Source organism: Equus asinus, chromosome 27, assembly GCF_041296235.1.
Source record: "Equus asinus isolate D_3611 breed Donkey chromosome 27, EquAss-T2T_v2, whole genome shotgun sequence".
Lineage (NCBI taxonomy): Eukaryota > Metazoa > Chordata > Mammalia > Perissodactyla > Equidae > Equus > Equus asinus.
Genome location: NC_091816.1, coordinates 5,465,705 through 5,485,589, shown reverse-complemented (window position 1 = coordinate 5,485,589; position 19,885 = coordinate 5,465,705). Strand labels below are relative to the sequence as shown.

Sequence of the window (19,885 nt, the reverse complement as noted above, 5' to 3'; positions counted from 1 at the left end):
AATCTGTGTAAATATGCCAACTGGAATCTGACACATAGTAAGCACTCAGGAAGTATTGAATAAGTTGGCAATATTACTAAAATTATAGAATTAAGAATGAGAAATTAATAGTGAGGGGGTCGAGTAAGTGAGGATGGAGTCAAGATGCATGATTCTTCATAAATACTTTTAGATATTAATAATTCTTTTGAATAATTTCTTATAACAATTTTGGTTAAATCTCTGGCTAATATTAGTTAATATCAAATAGTTCTAAATTAACATAAAAACACAACATCAAAATGCTTTACGTTAGTCCTTGATTTGACACATGAAATTGACAAACTAGAGTCAAGATGATAAATTGTGAGAATAATAATATGTCTCACACCGGGTACTTTTAAAAATAAAAACTGATTTGATGAATCGCAACATTTGTTCACAATTAAATTCCTTTAATTCACCTTTAACTCTACAGCAGATTGCTGTTACTATTGCTCTCTTCTGATATATAACTGTGTACAAAAAATAGCATGGTGATAGGAAATATTGTAATTTTGAGCATAACCAAGAAAAAGCAAAATTTGTGCTGACTATTCAATTCATATGTCTCAATATTTACTTTACTTCCCATATCCAACTGAAAGTTCTTATATATAACTATAGGTCTTTTTCTAAAATTGGTTAAAATTTTTAAGAGGTTAAGCACTTTTTTGATATCAAACTAAAAATCCTTTTATTATTTTTCTCTATCTTGTCAACATGGAATTTTGGATAAAATATGAATATATATGATAATACTCTAAAATTTGATGAATTGCATGTAAATCTTCGAATTCTTAAATTATCACCTCTCTAGTTTATGTTTCCATCAAATACCTACATAAATGACTACTTGGGTTATAATTCCACTTTTATTCTTCCTGAATTCGGCCTCTATAAGTTTTTCAGCTACATTTACTCATATTTTGTATCACTTACACAGCCTCTCCTGTCTCTTTGGTATTGCTTATACAGTTTCTGACCAGATTTTGCTGGTTTTAACAAAGTAATCCCTTATTATAACATCTCTTGCAAAAGTCAGGGTTACTTTCTAGAAATTGTTGAGATTTTTTTCGAGATGTTTTATGAAAAAGCTCAGAAAAGACCTATACCCAAGTATCATTCAATTTTGTTAATTTATAACAATTTGATGATTATGTGAGTGTCTCTATAAATTAGACAGAAGGTGAGGATGTTGGCCTCATAGAATGTGTTAGGAAGTGTTCTGTCTTCTTCAACTTTTTGGAATGGTTTGAGAAGGATAGGTATTAAATCTTCTTTGAATGTTTGCTAGACTTGTCCAGGGAAGCCATTGGTCCTGAACTTTTATTTTTTTGAAGGTATTTGATTATTTCAATCTCTTCACTTGTCATTTGTCTATTCAGATTCTCTATTTATTATTGATTCACTTTTGGGAGGTTGTATTTGTTTAAGAATTTATCCATTTCTTCTAGATTGTCCAATTTGTTGGCATATATTTTTTCATAGTATTCTCTTATAATCCTTTGGATTTCTGTGATGTCTGTTGTAATTTCTCCTCTTTAATTTCTAATTTTATTTATTGGAGCCCTCTCTCTTTTTTTTCTTAGTGGGTCTCGCTAAGGGTTTGTCAACTTTGTTTATCTTCTCAAAGAACCCGCTCTCAGTTTCATTGATTCTTCCTTCTGTTTTTTGGTTTCAATTTCATTTACTTCTGCTGTAATTTTTATTATTTCTCCCCTTCTGCTGACTTTTGGCATTGTTTGTTCTTCTTTTTCTAGTTCTGTTTGGTGTAGATTAAGATAACATTTCAAATTTTTCTTGTTTGTTAAGTTGGGCCTGTATTGCTATGTATTTCCCTCTTATGACCAATTTTGCTTCCTCCCATATGAGTTGGCATGGTGTATTTTCATTTGTCTCCAGATATTTTCTGATTTCTCCTTTATTTCTGCTATGATCCATTGGTTGTTCAGTAGCATGTTGTTTAGTCTCCACATATTTGTCACTTTCCCAGTTTTTTTTCTTCTGGTTGATTTCTAGTTTCACAGCATTATCATCAGAAAAGATGCTTGATATGATTTCAATATTCTTAAATTTCTTGAGGCTTGCCTTGTTTCCCAACAAATTGTCTATCTTTGAAAATGTTCCCTGCACACTTGAGAAAAATGTATATTCTGCCTTTTTTGGATAGAGTATTCTATATATATCTATTAAGTCCATTTGGTCTAGTTTTTTGTTTAATTCCACTATTTTCTTGTTGACTTTCTGTCTGCATGAGCTATCCATTGATGTAACCGGGGTGTTAAGGTCCCCTACTATTATTGTGTTGCTGATAATATCTCATTTTAGGTCTGTTAATAGTTGTTTTATGTACTTTGGTGCTCCTTCTTAGGTGCATATATGTTTATATGTGTTATGTCCTCTTGGTAGACTGCCCTTTTTATCATTCTATACTGCCCCTGTTTGTCTCTCATTGCCTTTTTTATTTTGAAGGCTACTTTGTCTGCTATAAGTATGGCAACACCTACTTTCTTTTGCTTGTTGTTAGCTTGGAGTATCGTCTTCCACTCTGAGCCTGTGTTTGCCTTTAGAGCTGAGATGTGTTTCCTGGAGGCAGCATATTATTGGGTCTTGTTTTTTAATCCATACAGCGAGCCACTCTGTGTCTTTTGGTGGAGAATTCAATACATGTACATTTGGAGTGATTATTGATATATAAAGTCTTGATATTGCCATTTTATCACTTTTTTTTCCCTTTTTTCTGTATTCCCCTTTTGTTTTTTTCCCATGTATTTCAGACTGTCAATTCAGTTTGGTGGTTTTTTATGATGGTTTTATCAGTTTTCTCTTTACTTATCATCTGTGTCTCTGTTCTGATTTTTTGTTTAGTGGTTACCATGAGGTTTGTATAAAAGATCTCATAGATGACATCATCCATTTTCTGAAAGCCTCTTATATCCTTAGTCTAGGCAGGTTCCATCCCTTTCCTCATCTCTGTCTAAGTTGTTTTCACAACTTATTTCATTTTGTGCTGTGAGTTAGTGGTTAAAATGAAGTGATTATAGTTTTTTTAACTTTTCTTTCCCTTTATCTTTAATGTTATGACTAAGTGTTTTCTCACCTGTTCTGATAAAGAGCTGCAATGTTCTGATTTTTTCTGCCTGTTTATCTCCTTGCTCAAGGCCTTGAATACTCTTTCTTTTTTTCAGGTATGCAGGCCTGCTTGATCATTTCTTGTAGGGAAGGGGTCTTGTGGTGATGAACTCCCTCAGCTTTTGTTTATCTGGTAAAGTTTTTATTTCTCCATCATATCTGAAGGATATTTTTGCTGTATAGAGTATTCTTATCTAAAAGATTTGTCTTTCAGAATTTTGAATATATCATTCCACTCTCTCCTAGACTGTAAGGTGACTGCTGAGAAATCCACTGAAATCCAGATAGGTATTCCTTTGTAGGTTATTTTCCTCTTGCTTGCTGTCCTTAATATTTTTTCTTTATTGTTGACTTTTGCTAGTTTTACTAATATATGCCTTGAAGAAGGTCTTTTTACATTATGCAATTAGGAGTTCTATTAGCTTCTTTTACTTGTAATTCCAGCTCCTTCCCCAGGTTTTGGAAGTTCTCTGCTATTATTTCTTTGAACAAGCTCTCTGCTCCTTTATCCTTCTCATCTCCTGTTGGGATACCTATAATCCTTTTGTTGCATTTCCTAATTGAGTCAGATATTTCTTGGAGAATTTCTTCATTTATTTTTGGTCTTAGTTCTCTCTCCTCCTCCATGTGATGCATTTCTATATTTCTGTCCTCTAATATCACTTATTTAATAATATCTGTTATTTAAAGACCCTAGATTTTTCTTTATCTCATTCATTATGTTTTTCATCTCCAACATTTTTGATTGGTTTCTTTTTTATGGGTTCATTCTCTTTGGTGAAGAATTCCCTCTGTTCGTTACTTTTATTTTTGATTTAATTGAGCTATCTTTCTGAGTTTTCTTGTAACTCATTTTCTTTATGATAGCTAGTTTGAATTCTCTGTCATTTACATTGTAAATTTCTATGTCTTCAGGATTGATTTCTCAGTACTTGTCACTTTCCATCTGGTTTGGAGTGTTAAACCACTTCATACTATTTGATGGGGTGGATTTGTGCCTTGGCATAGTGGTAGTATCTGGTCACAGAGTCCACCTCCTGAAACTGCGGGGGGGGGGGGCTGTTGCAGGAGCCTCTGGATCTGCCATGATCCCTGCTAGCCATGCCTGTCCTTTGGAAACTATGCTGACAGGCCCCATCTGTGTTTGCATGCTTGTGTCACTGCTTTACAAATGTATACCCAGGGAACTCTGGTGGTGGTCCCTTGCTCTGATCAATAGGTCAAGCTCCTGCTCCAGGCAGGGGAAGTAGTGCTTTTTTTCAGGTGTGTACTCCCAGGGGTGCCTCCCTCTGCACTCACTCTCTGCCATCCTGTGGTGCTTAGCTTGGTGAAGATGCCCTCTCAATTAGTTAGCCTCCTCAGTTTGGAGCTTTTCCATGGGCTGGGAGGCCACTCAAGAGCAAACGCATTCCCATGGAGGGCAGCCTCCTCCCACCTCTCCTCTCAGAGGCAAGTGTGGTCCTGCACCCTGGGTTGCTGCTACTGGGGGAGGGAGAGGAGATCCCCTTATCTCCTTCCACTGCCTCCCAGGGGGTGCAGCACCTCTGCCTTCCGATGTCTGTCAGTGTGGATCTCTCAGATATCTATTGTGTTGTGTGAATGTCCTCTGTTGGTTTGTGAGTGTTTTTTTCATTGTATCTTAGTGGGGAGAGTCTAAGGGAAGAGCTCACTCTGCCATGATGCTGACGTCACTCACCAGTACCCTTCATTCTTTATCATCTGCTTTCTTACTTTCTACTCAGAAAATTAGTTTCCATGATTTTTTACCTTATTAATCTCCTTGAAACAACTGAATGTCAATGCAGGATAAATGGGGCTGCTTGGGAAGTAGACAGAACCTCTTAAAACAATCATAGGCAACACAGCTTCCTATTTGAAAGATGTTGATGATTTACTGAGTAGCTTTGGTTGTTCTTGGGTTTATAAGAACATTAAGAATATCTAAGTGCCTGAAATCTGAAAATAAAATTGGCTTATATCTGAGACATTCTTGCCCAATATTTCTAAACATTAATCTAATCCAAACAATAATCTGGACCTGTAATATTGTGAATTGCACTTGAATACTCCTTATAATGAATTCTTAACATTAAATATATAATTTTATTTAAGATTCACTTACAAGTTCCTTCTCTTCCATAATAACATAACTTTATTCCATGTCAGACCAATGATGGCATTTAAAGTGAGGAAAAATAGAAAAATGCCAGCTTTTGAATAGAAGTACGTTGTTTTATAAAGAGAACTATATTCTGAGTTGCATATATCAGAGTACCATTTAACATTTTCAAAAGTGATCTTCAATGGGAATGCAAAATGGCATACCACATTGGAAAACAGTCTGGCAGTTTCTTTCAAAAACAAACTTCTCTTGCTATATGATCCAACAATCATACTCCTCAGTGTCTACCCAAATGAATGGAAAACTTAAGTCTACATAAAAAACACACAGATGTTTATAGCAGTTTTACTCATAATTGCCAAAATTGCATGCAATCAAGAATTCTTTCAATAGAGGAATGAATAAACTGTGATATATCCATCAAATGGAAAGTTATTCAGTGATTTAAGAAAATGAGCTGTCAAGCCAAGACATGAAAGAGTCTTAAATGAATATTACTAGGTGATAAAGCCAATCTGAAAAGGCTACATACTATATGATTCCAACTATATGATATTCTGGGAAAGGCAAAACTATGGAGACAGTAAAAATCAGTGGTTACCAGAATTTGATGGGGGAGGAAGGACGACTAGGTGGAGTAGAGAGGCTGTTTAGGGTGGTGATGCTGCTCTATATGATAGTGTCCTGGTGGTACATGTCACATGTCTGTGAAAACCCACAGAATTTATAACACCAAGAGTGAATCCTAATGTAAATCTTGAACTTTGAGTGATAATGATGTGTCAATTTGGTTAACTGATTTTAATAAATGTACTACTCTGGTGTGTAATGCTCATAGTGGGAGAGGCTATGCATGTGCAGAGGCAGGAGTTACATGGGAATTCTGTTTTCCATTCAATTTAGCTGTGAATCTAATATTGCTCTAAAAAATAAAATCAATTTCAAAATGTTATTACAATGTTCTAATTTTTGCCAGTATTGGATATATTTTTTCACAATAAATCTGATTAACTTGAGTTCCTTAAAGTCTATTGGTTTAACTTATTAACGTCACTTTAAGTTTATAAAATTAAAAAATTATGTGTTCAACTAAATTAGCTTATAAAATGTAATTTCTTTATAAAAAAGATATATAATATGTACTTGTGGACAAAAGTAGTTATATTGTTCTTGGTCTCCTGCTTTCAAGTTTTCTGTGTCCATAGAAATTAAAAACTGATTGTTTTGGTTAAAGATAGCAATTAATAAATAATGATGAGATTATACTGGTATAATAGTTTAAAATATAAATGATATACAAAAATGACATTCAAAGCATACTAGTAATAAGAATTATATAAATTTGGAACTCAAATGATAAAGTCATGGAATGAGTAAAGTTGAATTTAAAAGAGTGTTTTCCCATTTCTTATGACTATGTCTCAGAGTGAATTATGCAATTTTTAAAGTAAATACCTATATAAATACAATTAGTATAATTTATTTTTAGTCTATTTTGTATATTATCTTTTACTTTAATCTATTGTGATGTACTCTACTTTATTCTATCATCCAGTCTATAAGCTTCTACCTAAAACTCAGTAATATTGATATTATTATCCAATAATTGGCTTTTGACTTTTAGTTTAAAAAAGGGAACAAAAAGAAATAACTTTCCAAAATGTTATATTCTATGAAGATTGTAAAAAAATTATTGACATACCTGATATCTCATTTAAATAAGCCTTTCATGATAGTTACTAGGCTAAAACTCCACATGTCCAGTATCAGATGATATTGTTATAAGTTTGACTATTTTAATTAGAAAAATAGGTGTTCATGTAAGTTTTATAAAACAAAAGAATTAGAAAGAAAATTAAATTCTTTGGAAGCTTTGTCCAAATGAACAAATAAGCTAGATTCCTAAGACAGAATTAATAAATTAAGCAATCAAAATTAGAACCAAAATAACTGTTATAATAACTATCAATAAATTTAACATCCTAATTAAGAGACAGGGATTCTGTAATTTAAAAAAAAAATCATATGCACAGTCCAATTGATTAAAGGAGATTTACCTAAAAGAAGCTTTAATGTCTTATAGAAAATGAACTGGAAATGCATGTCTAAGAATATTGTGATTAAGCTAATGTGAATCAGTCACACTGTAGTAGAGCTTGCTTTTAAAGCTCTGTTCTTCCCTGCATCATCCATCTCCACTAAAGATACATCAGACACTGGGCTTCCTTTTCATCGGCTTAATTACTCCCAAGGCAAATTTTAAAAATTGGACTTCGTTGTTCTTTGGATCAACTATGAGATATCTATTATTAAAAGATGAAGGACATGATGGCCCTTATAAATTTAACTGACCTTACCACTATAAAAATTATAAAACAGCATAAAATAATTGAAAGTTAAATGAAATATTTCAATAAATAAAGCTGTCCACACTTCCTATTTTTAAGTTAGAATTGTGATATTGCTGCAATATTATTTAAAAGTCAATACTTTCTGACATAAATACAGCTCTTATATAATATGTATATCTAAAGCTGACATCATTAAAGAAAACTAAAGATTCTAGATTATAAACATGATATACATTTCCATTAATGTAGGTTGCCTTTGATTTCTTTTAGTTTTGTAAGATGCTTTTAACTGTGGAGGAGTTGCAAGCCTTTTATTTTGGGTATTTGGATTTTTTGATAATAGTATAAATGATGTTTTTAAACATAGTTTTCCATTTGTTTTTTGCCAGTATATAGATATTCAGTTTGGTTGTTGACCTTGCAACAGAGAACTTGCTGAACTGCGTGATTAATTCTTATAGAATTTTATGTAGATGTTTTGATATTTTACCCATGTCATCATGTCTCTACAAATAAGGACTTATTTTCTTCCTTCCTAGTCCTTGGTAATGTCAGTAAGAACAGTGAAGTAAAGACCTCTGAAAATCGTCCCTCTGACAAAAGCAATGAAAATGTTGGCAAAAAACAGGTTTAACTTTTTCAGAACTCTGGAAAATAAAACTCTTGAAGAAACCCAGGAAAGCATTTATTCAAGAAAAACTGAATCTCAGTAAGAACAGCAAGTTTTGTGGCATTTTTTACTTCGTCTAGTTCCATCTCTTGCTCTCCAGTTAAATGGTAGCCTTGAAAATAACAGCCTATATTCCCAGTGCAGCTTGGCAGTCCATGGCGGGAGCAGAACAAAGTTGAAGTTGTTTCAAAGCCTCCTTCTCAAAAAACTGTAATTGTTTGGCATTTCTTAGAGTCCCAGAAAGATCTCTCTTAACAAGGCAGACTTGAAGCTTTACCCAGGGCTAAAAGTCTTCTATCCAGGTGCATTTGTTGAAAACAATTACAGGCAAACACTGGATGACATTTGGGCAAACAGCAGACTAACCAAAAACTTAAAAGGAAAAGCTAGGGAATTAGGTATCCAGAGCAGCTTTGAAAATTTCCTACATATTTCTGTGAATCTAGAAGGCCACAAATATGTGAAAGGCTACGTATTTGCTCAGGATAGAGGATAAGGCCCTCAACTCTCACCTAAGGCTGATCTGGAGTCTCTGAACAAGCAGAAGGGAATGCTACGGCGGAGTTGTAAACTGCCTGGATGACTGTTGAAGGCAGGCCCCAACATACACAGAGACACTCACCAAAATCTGGGCGATCACTGGCTCCAGGCATTCAAGGAAATCTCTGTTTAATCATCACCCGATCACTAAGCTAATAGTATACAGCAGAGTATACAGACTGTACGCATTAGTTCAGAAAAGTCATTAACAAACAAACAAACAACTACTACCAAAAGTAGCAATAGCAACAGACCCTGGAGAGGAGGGAGAATCTGATTCCAGAGATGTCACTTCATATTATTTTAAATATCCGGTTTTCTTTAAAAAAATTACTGGATAGGAAAAGAAACAAGAAACTATCATTCACAAATGGGATGAGGGACAATCAATATTAATAGCAATATTAATTATCTCCAAGGCAGCCCAGATGTTGAACCAAGTAGACAGAGAATTTAAATCAGTTATTTCAAATAATTTCAAAGAGTTAAAGGAAGCTATGTTTAAAAAACTAAAGGAAAGTAAAAGAACAATGTCTCACCAAATAGAGAATATTAGTCAGGGGATACAAATTATAAAATGGAACCAAACACAACTTCTGGAAAAGAAATGTATGATAGCTGAAATGAAAAATTCTCTAAAGGAGTTCAACAGTAGTCTTTCACCATTGAGTATAATGTTAGCTATAGGTTTTTCATATACATCTTTTATCAACAGTAGTCTTTCACCATTGAGTATAATGTTGGCTATAGGTTTTTCATATACATCTTTTATTATTTTGAGGTAGTTTCCTTCTGTTCTTAGCTTGTTGAGTATTTTTGTCATGAAAGCTTGTTGCATTTTATCAAGTGCTTTTTTTTGCATCATTGACATGATCATGTGGTTCTTTTCTGTCATTCTGTTAATGTGGTGTACCACATTGATTGCTTTTGTATGTTGAAATCCCTGATGGATTTTATAATTATAGTTGCTACAAACTGCATGGGAAACACATCAACAAAATATTTCTTTTAGTACCCTTCCTTTATTCTATTGTTTGAGAATAAAAATGTATAATTTGCCTCCTATATGCTAGATATCGTGTAATGACATCACTATATACCATTACTCGAGGCTGAGATCTATTTTTCAATGACATAACGTACCTGTACTTTACCAATTACAACAAAAAATGCAAAAAATAATTTTTTTGCATTATAGCTAAGCACTCTATAAAATACCTCTTAAAGTCTCACAATATATTTATGTACTAGGTATGGTTCTATTTGACCCATTATATAATTAAGGGAACTAAAGATACAGAGAAGTTAGGTTTATTTTGACACCTAACTAGTAAGTGATGAAGACTTGAAAACTTCCTTTAGCACATTTCAGCTTTTTCACCACTATTATACATGCTAATCTATTTTGCACTGCCCAGGCATCCTTTCCTGAACTTTCTAATTCTAAGAATTTTATGTAAAATATCTCAAACTCTCAATCTAAAGAACCATATAATCTGCAATAAATTAGCCGATTTATCCTTTTAAATTTTACTCGTTTTATATTTTTGAATCATGTTACAAAATAAATGTAGTTAATCAGTATTATTCGACTATTCTATATTTAAAAATTTGCCTACTTGCTAAAGATTTATTTGTAACTCTCAAATCAATATTCGTAGCTCTGCAATAAGGAAACCATGCGTGAGCATCTTCAGTGCAGGAAGCATCCTTAGTCCTCACTTGTTCTCTTATATCACATCACTCTTGGAACTTCCAAGCCCCAAAACACACACACACACACACACACACACACACACACACACACACACCACAAAATCATACTTTGTAGGATTCCAGGAAGAGCCTCCTCTAGAAGTGGCAGTATTACCCTAAGACCCTCCAGAGACACTAAGGGGCTTGTTGACCTCAGCCCTGAGTGGGTGAAGAAGGCTGGCCTCAGGACGCTATCCAGGCTCTCTCCTTTCCCACCTCCCCAGGAGATGGGTGCCCTGTCCTGCAAGTGCAGGGTCAGGTAAGTGAGGGACAGCTGTCCCAGTCCTGCTCTGAACCCTCCAAACACCAGGCCAGGCAGGACCCTGAAACTAGGCGGGCTCTGACAGGACGCTGGGCTCTCCCCAGCCTTGCCTGGGGTTTTGGAGCAAGGAGGGCGACGCCCGCCACTCAAAGAGGCTCTGAGACAGGCAGTCCTCCTAGCATCAGGGTCCTTCACTTACCATGAACCGCGGAGGTCACCCAGCCCAGGCCTGAGAGAATCAGCAAGAGAGACAGCATTGTGTGGCCTGCCAGCCTGGCCGCAGCGATAGCGGTTGGCTGTTCGAGCGCTGGGGAGGCGGCTGGAGGGAAAGGGCGGTGGGAGTCGGGGGCCCGGGGCCCACCTCTGCGGACTGGACGCCCGGTTGCAGCCCCAGGGGCGCCCAATCACGGCCCTCTGCACACGGGAAGCACGCTGGAGCCTGCGCTTCTGGCCACGTGGGCTTTATTTTCAAAAAATTTGACTTTCTAAACATATTTCGGGTAACATAAGGGTTATAAAGCATACTTTCTCCTCTGGAAACAGACCATTTGTTGGTGAAGTTCCTGGCAGTGTTAATAGTGCACCTGACAGCTTTCCGGTACAATGGCTGAATTACTGTAGCGAAAGAAAAAAACGGAAAGTCACAATATGTTTAGCAGCAGACAGTTGCCTGTTTTATCCAAATCTACTGCCGAATTTCTCTTTTAAGTTTCAGGTCAAATACACATACACACAAATACACATAGACGCACACTCGTAGATAATGTAAAAAGAAACATCTAAATCAATTCTGTTGTAAAGTTTCTTAGAAAACTAGGTTTCCAAATAAAAAGCCAAATATTAAATGTCCATATGTGTTTTATTACTTTAGAATTGATCTATAATTTAAATATGAGGCAAAATAATTACAGCTATGAAAGTGATTGAAAAACAATAGAAATCCATTTATTTATTCGGTTTTGTACACTTTTGGTTGTTAGAAAAATCTATAGCTTCAGGAAACTAAGTGAGAGACTACATAGAAAATTTTCGCAATCAATATGGAGTTCACACAATGAAAGTCAACAGAGTTAACTTGGAAAGAATGTTCATTTCATGTTTTAATATACAGGTTGGTGACTTGCTTAATTTCAGTATTTTTTCAAAATTTGTTTTTTTATGATAATTTTTTTGGTGTGGTGAAATACACATAACATAAAATTTACCATCTTAACCATGTTTAAGTGTACAGTTTATTGCTATTATTTTAAGTAATATATTAATTATTATTATATATTAATATATTAAGGATATATTAAGCATATTCACATTGTTGTGCAAACACCACCAACAACCATCTCCAAAATTCTTTATCTTGAAAAACTGGAACTCTATATCCGTTAAACTATTAAGTCCCTATTTCTCCCTTCCCGAAACCAAATGGCACCGACCATTTTAATTTCTCTTGAACTATGTGGGAGATTTTGTGCAATGTTAGTGTTGTTTCTTCCTTTAATGTCTGATAGAATTCACCAGAGAAGCTATCTGGGCCTGGAGACAACTTTATAAATAGATTTTGAACTACAAAGTCAAGCTGTTTAATAGATATAAGGCTGCTCAGGTTATCCATTTCTTCCTGAGTAAGCTTTGATAGTTTTAGTCTTTCAAGAATTTGTCCATTTTGTTGTCAAATTTATTGGTATTAACACTTTCTTGATATTTCCTCGGTATCTTTCTATTGTCTACAGGATCAGTGATGAAGGATCATCTCTCATTCTAGATATTGGTAATATTCATCTTCTCTCTTCATTCAAATCAGTCTGAATACAGAGCTGGTAATTTTATTGATCTTCCCAATGAAACAGCATTTTGGTTCACTGATTTAATTGATTGCTTTCCTGTGTTCTATTTTATTTTATTCTATTTAATTTTTATTTTCTATTACTAATTATAAATATTGGTTTATAACATTGTATAAATTTCATGTGTACATCATTATATTTTGATTTCTGTGTAGATTACATCACGTTCACCATGCAAAGACTAATTACCATCCATCACCATACTAATGTGGCTAATTACTCCTTTCCCCATCCCACCTTCCCCTCTGGTAACCACCAATCCAATCTGTCTCTGTGTTTGTTTGTTGTTGCTGTTATCTTCCATTTATCAGTGAGATCATATGGTATTTGACTTTCTCCCTCTAACTTATTTTGCTTAGCATAATACCCTCATGGTCCATCCATGTTGTCACAAATGGCCAGATTTCATCTTTTTTTATGACTGAGTAGTACTCCTTTGTGTATATATACCACATCTTCTTTATCCATTCGTCCCTTGATGGCCACCCAGGTTGCTTCTAAGTCTTGGCTATTGTAAATAATGCCACAATTTCTTCTTTGGAGAAATGTCTGTCAGATCTTTTGCCCATTTTTTTTTTTTTTAAAGATTTTATTTTTTCCTTTTTCTCCCCAAAGCCCCCCGGTACATAGTTGTGTATTCTTCGTTGTGGGTCCTTCTAGTTGTGGCATGTGGGACGCTGCCTCAGCGTGGTTTGATGAGCAGTGCCATGTCCGCGCCCAGGATTCGAACCAACGAAACACTGGGCCGCCTGCAGCGGAGCGCGCGAACTTAACCACTCGGCCACGGGGCCAGCCCCCAGATCTTTTGCCCATTTTAAAACTGAGTTGTTAGTCTTTTTGTTGTTGAGATGTATGAGTTCTTTGTATAGTTTGGATATTTACTCCTCATCAGATATATGAATTGCAAATATCTGCTACTAATTGTTATGCTGTCCTTTTGTTTCATTGATGGTTTGTTTCCTTTGCTGTACAGAAACTTTTTAGTTTGAGTAGTCACATTTGTTTCTTTTTTCTTTTTTTTCCCTTGCCCCGTCAGACATGGTACTTGGAAATATGCTGCTAAGACCATTGTCAAAGAGTGTACTGCCTATGTTTTCTTATAGAAGTTTCAAGGTTCAGGTCTTAAATTCAAGTCTTTAATCCATTTTGAGTTAATTTTTGTGTATGGTGTAAGATAATGGCCTACTTTCATTCTTCTGTATGTGGCTGTCAAGTTTTCCCAACACCATTTATTGAAGAGACTTTCCCTTCTCCATTGTATGTTCTCGGTTCCCTTGTCAAAAATTAGCTGTCCATAGATGTGTGGGTTTATTTCTGGGTTCTTGATTCTGTTCCATCAATCTTTGTGTCCGTTCTTGTGCCAGTCCCATGCTGTTTTGGTTACTATAGCCTTGTAGTATAGTTTGAAATCAGGGAGTGTGATGCCTCCAGCTTTGTTCTTTTTTCTCAGGATTCCCTTGGATATTCGGGGTTTTTTGTTGCTCCATATAAATTTTAGGATTCTTTGTTCTATTTCTGTGAAAAATGTTTTTGGAACTTTGATTGCATTGAATCTGGAGATGGCTTTGGGAAGTATGGACATTTTAACTATGTTAATTCTTCTAATACAAGAGCATGGAATATCTTTCCATTTATTTGTGTCTTCAATTTCTTTCCACAATTTCTTATAATTTCCTGTATATGGGTCTTTCACCTCTCTGGTCGAATATATTCCTAGGTATTTTATTCTTTTTGTTGCAATTGTAAATGGGATTGTATTCTTAATTTCTCTTTCTGCTCCTCCCTTGTTAGTGTATAGAAATGCAACTGATTTTTCTATGTTGATTTTGTATATTGTAATTTTGCCATATACATTGATTATTTCTGAAAGTTTTTTAGTGGGTTATTTAGGGTTTTCTATGTATAAATTCATGTCATCTGAAAATAATGACAGTTTCACTTCTTCCTTCCTGAAGTTATATAGCAATCAGGATTTGATATTCAACATCTTCTGTTTTTAATTGGAGTATTTATACTATTTAAATATATTGACTCTTTCTTTTCTTTTTTGAAAGATTGGCACCTGAGCTAACAACTGTTGCCAATCTTTTGTTTTCTACTTTTTCTCACCAAATCCCCCAAAAGTACATATTTGTATATTTTACTTGTGGGTCCTTCTAGTTGTGGCATATAGGATGCCGCCTCAGCATGGCCTGATGAGTGGTGCCTTGTCCGCGCCCAAGACCAGAACCAGAGAAACCCTGCGCTGAAGCAGAGCATGAGAACTTAACCACTCAGCCACAGGGCCGGCCCCCGTGTATTGACTCTTGATATGGTTTTCAACTTAGCAACTTGTTGTATATTATTGTTGTTGTTCTCTTTATCCTCTTTTTTAGGTACTGGGAATCACTTTATAGGCTTTTGGAGAAAAGAATAATTTTATTTGATTTTTTCAATAATCATGGATTACAGGAAGTTTAAAAAAATTTACAAGGAGGTATCATGAGTGTACCCTTCGCTTGGTTCCCTTGATGATAAAAATTTTGCATGACGATACTACATTATCAAAACCAGAAAATTTTTAATTCATGCCATCCATAGAGCTAACTTGAATTTCACCAATTTTTACATCTACTGATTTGTGTTTGTGTGTGTGTAAAAATGTATGCAATCTTATTACATGTATAGATTAATGTGTCCAACACCAAAATCAACATATAAATTGTTTCATCACCACAAGGAATATTCATACTACCCCTGTACAAAACACTTGCCTGCCTTATTTCCAATTCCTAATCCCTGGCAGCACATAATCTGGTCTCCATCTCTGTAATTGTAATTAGAGTACTTTGTATAAATGATATCATACAGTAGCTCTTGAGATTGCTTTTTCTGTCACATAATTCCCTTGAGATCCATCAAAGATGTTTCATGTATTAATAATTTATTCCTTGTTATTCCTGAGTAGCATCCATGGTATGAATGTTCCACAGTTTGCTTAACCAGTCATTCATTAAGGAGTACTTGGGTAATTTCCAGTTTTTGACTATTACAAATAACATTGCTAGAAAGCTTGTGTACATATTTTTGTGTGAACGTAAAATTTCTTGACTGTAGGATAAATACCCAAGAGTGAAATTGTTGGGTTGTATCATAAGGTCTGACAAATTTTTTGTTGCAATAGCTATACCATTTCACGTTTCCTCCAGTAATGTATGAGTGATTCAGTTTTCTCCGTCCTCATCAGTATTTACTATTATCACTATTTTTTTAATCGTAGTCATTCTGTTTGGAGAAATGTGATATCTCATTGGTTTAATTTTCATTTCCCCTGTGACTAATTATCTTAAGCATATTTTAATGTGCTTGTTTGCCATCTGTAAATCTTTTTAAGTAAATTCTCTGTTTATGTTTTTGCCCATTTTCTAACTGGATTTTTTTCAGCTGTTGAGTTTGAGTTATTTTAGTGCATTCTAGATCTTTGCCAGATACATGGTTTGCAAATACATTCTACCAGACTTCAGCTTGTCTTTTCACCCTCTTAACAAGGTCTTAATCAAATGTCTTTAATTTTGACCAAATATAAATTTTTCTTATGGATCATGACTTGTTCTCATGTGAAAGAACTCTTGGTCTAGTCCTAGACTTACAAAATTTTTCCATATTTTGTTCAAAAAGTTGCATAATTTAACCTTTTACACTTCTGTCTATGATTCAGTTTTTTAACTTTCTAGTTTTTAGTTTTATATTCACAGAAAGTTGCAAATAAACATACAGACAAGTCTCATGTACCCAATGCCTAGCCTCCCCCATGTTAACATTTTGCCTAACTATACTATAATATAAAAACAAGGAAATCTACATTGACACAGTCCACAGAGATGACTCTTATTTCACCATTTCCACATGCACTCATGCATGTGTGTGTATAGTTCTAAGCAACTTGATCACATGTGTAGTTTTATGTAACTATGATCACATCAAGATAGAGTACCGTACCAAGAACACTAGGCTTTTTGTTGCTGCCCCTTTATGGACATACCCACCCACTCTCCTCATTATCCCTAACTTGTTGGTAACTACTCATCTATTCTCCATATTTTTAATTTTTGATATGACTTGAATTTTATATAAATGAAATCACACAGTATATAAGTTTTCAAAATTGGCTTTGTGTCACTTAGCATAATTCTCTTTAGGGTCTTCAAAATTTTTACTTCTATCAATACTTTGTTTCCTTTTATTACTGTGTTGTATGTGTTGGTATAGATTTACCACAGGTTGTCTAACCATTTACCCATTGAATGACATTGATTTCCAGGCTTTGGCTGTTATGTATTAAGGAATTATGAACATTTGTATCCAAGTTTCTGTGAGAACATAATTTTCATTTCTCAGAGATAAATGCACAAGAGTGACATTGCTGAATCTGTAGTTCTCCAAAGTAAATGATTTATTTGGAACAGAAGGTGGAGAAGTGAAAGACAAAGGGCGCTATCAAATACTTTGGAGATTGTGGTGGTAAGAAATTAAGAGATTGGCAGCTCCTGAGAAAAACAAGCTAAATTAAAGACCAGCTAGAAGTTTAACAGAGAGAACCAAAGAAAGAGACAGCTAAGAAGAGTCCTTTTGGTATCAGAGAGAAACAAGCATCAAAGACTACTCCTGCAAAGGCACTTGGATTTAACTGGATCAGACTATAGAGTAAATTATGCCTCTGAGGAACAATATTCTAGGTGTCACATTAAAGGCAAAACTTATTTCAGTGAAATAATCCAGTCAAGTCACTAAACTAATGAAAAATCAAAGAACAACGACAGGAAACTTTGGGTGAATATGGGCGGGGGTGGGTGCTGGGACAGGCATTAGCATCCAGAATTGCTAAAATATATTATCTAAAATTTCCAGTTTCCAATGAAAATGTTACAGACTGCAAAGAAACAGGAAAGTGTGACCTACACCCAAGGAAGAAAGCAGGTAACAGAAACTGCCTGTGTGAAAGCAGATATTTGACCTAGCAAACAAAGACTTCAAAGCAGCTATCATAAATGAGTTCCAAGAACTAAAGGAAACCATGGAGAGAAAAGGAAAAGAAAGCATGCCAGTAGAGTCTCATCCTATATAGAATAATAATAAAGAGTTTGAAATTATAAAAAATAAACATGGAAATTGTAGAGTTGAAAGTACAACAACTAAAGTGAAAGAGTCAAAAGAAGGGTTCAGCAGTAGGTTTGAGCTGGCATAAGATTCAGCTAACTTGAACACAGATCAATACAGGTTAATAATTTGAAGAACAACGAGGAAAAGCAAGAAAAATGAACAGAGCTTTACATATATGTAGGACACCTTAACTGCACTGGCATACATCTAACAGAATCCATAAAGAATAAAGAGATATAGGAGCAAAACATCATATCTAGAGATTTCATGGCTGAGAATTTCCCAAATTTGATGAAAAGCATTCATAATCCAGAAGCTCAATGAATTCCATGAAAAATAAGCACAAAGGGATCCATATCTAGACACATAATAGTCAAAATATTGAGAGACAAAGAAAGAATCTTGAAAACAGTAAGAAAAAAATGACTCATCACATACCAAAAAAAACTTAAATAAGATTAGCAGCTTATTTCCCATCAGAACAAAATGGAGGCAGGAGGCAGTGTGATGATGTACTCAAAATGTTAAAAGAAAAAATCTATCAGCTAAGACTCTTGTATCCAGCAATGTTATTTTTCCATGATGATGGTGAAATAAAGACATTCCTAGATTTAAAAAAAGAAAACCTGGGAGAATTTGTTGCTAGTAGACACATTTTAAGAAATAACATGAGATTCTTCAGGCTGAAGCAAATTACCCAAGACAGTAATTAAAATTCATATAAAGAAGCAAAGAGCTTTGGTAAAGACACTTACGTAGATAATTAAAAAAACAGTATAGTCAAACTTTGGGTTTCCAGTCTGGCATGTAGGAAGTTCAGAAGTTGTCATTTTATTACTCCCTCTTAACCACAAGTAAAAAACTGAACAAATTGAAAATTAACAACTCTTCTTAGATTTGTCAGGGAATAGAGGTCACAGGGCATATGGGTACCACATAAATTGGAGAGACAGACAGGCAGGTACAGAGAATCACAACTTACTAGAACAGAGACTCACAAGTTGGTTGTCCATGGGAACCAGTGTCAGGGTAGGAAAACCTATATAATTTAGGAATGGCTAGAAACTCTGTGTGGACAATTAGGATAATTAAAAACCCCAAGGAGGCCCAGTCTTAAGGGTCCCCAAACTATTGTGAATTTTACCTCTAGGGATCCCATTAGGTTCTCACAGTCAAAATCAGAGAAAAATCCCCCTATGTTTTCAGAAGGGGGATAGGAAAAGTAGCTGTTTTGAAATATATACAGATTTTTCTGTTCTTCCTACCAAGGCTTGCCTTCAAGAGAAACTATTTTACTCTTTTATCAGAGTCTAACTGACCTGGGGGGAGGGAAATACTCTAGCCCCTTCTAGTCATCCTCCCCCATCTGAGGGGGCAGAAAACTGAGAAGTACTTGTGAAAGTCACAGCCCAGAGGTAACAGGCTAAGAGACTGAGACCTAATCATAAGATTGTAGAATTATTCTCCTCCCTTTGTGCCTTACCACAATATCACTAAAGGCCTATTTACCACAGTTCCTTTTACCAAGTATATCATGTTTGGCTTTCAACAAAAAATTAGAGGTCATACTAAAAGACAAAAAGCACAGTTTGAAGAGACAAGCATCAGAACCAGATTCAGATATGATAGGGATGTTGGAATTATTAGACTGGAAGTTTAATACAGGTTTAAAACAGGTATGGTTAAGTGCTCTAATGGAAAAAGTGGACAACATGAGCAGATGGATAATGTAAGCAGACAGATGGAAAATCTAAGATAGGATAAAAAATAAATACTAAAAATAAAATCTGTAACAGAACTGAAGAATTCCTTTGACAGGCTCTGTAGTAGACTGGACACAGCTAAAGAAGAAATCAGTGAGCTTGAGAATATGTCAATAGAAACTTCCAAAACTGAAAAGCAAAGAGAAAAAAGGCTGAAAGAAAAAACCCAGTACAGAATATCTAAGCACTGTGGAACACCTACACGTGGGGTTATATAGGCATGATGGGAATACCAGAAGGAGAAAAAAGATAAAAAGGAATAAAATAATTATTTGAAGTAATAATGACT

At 34.9% G+C, this 19,885-nt stretch overlaps 1 protein-coding gene across 1 annotated transcript in view; it reads right to left on the bottom strand.

Annotated features, from left to right (window-relative positions):
• The window catches only part of LOC106832509 (disintegrin and metalloproteinase domain-containing protein 18-like), a 187,463-nt gene that overhangs the window by 14,630 nt on the left and 152,948 nt on the right, over positions 1-19,885 (bottom strand). The window contains exon 20 of the mRNA XM_070499714.1: positions 11,053-11,313. Coding sequence (XP_070355815.1) covers positions 11,053-11,313 — 261 coding nt within the window. The remainder of the gene's footprint in view (positions 1-11,052; positions 11,314-19,885) is intronic.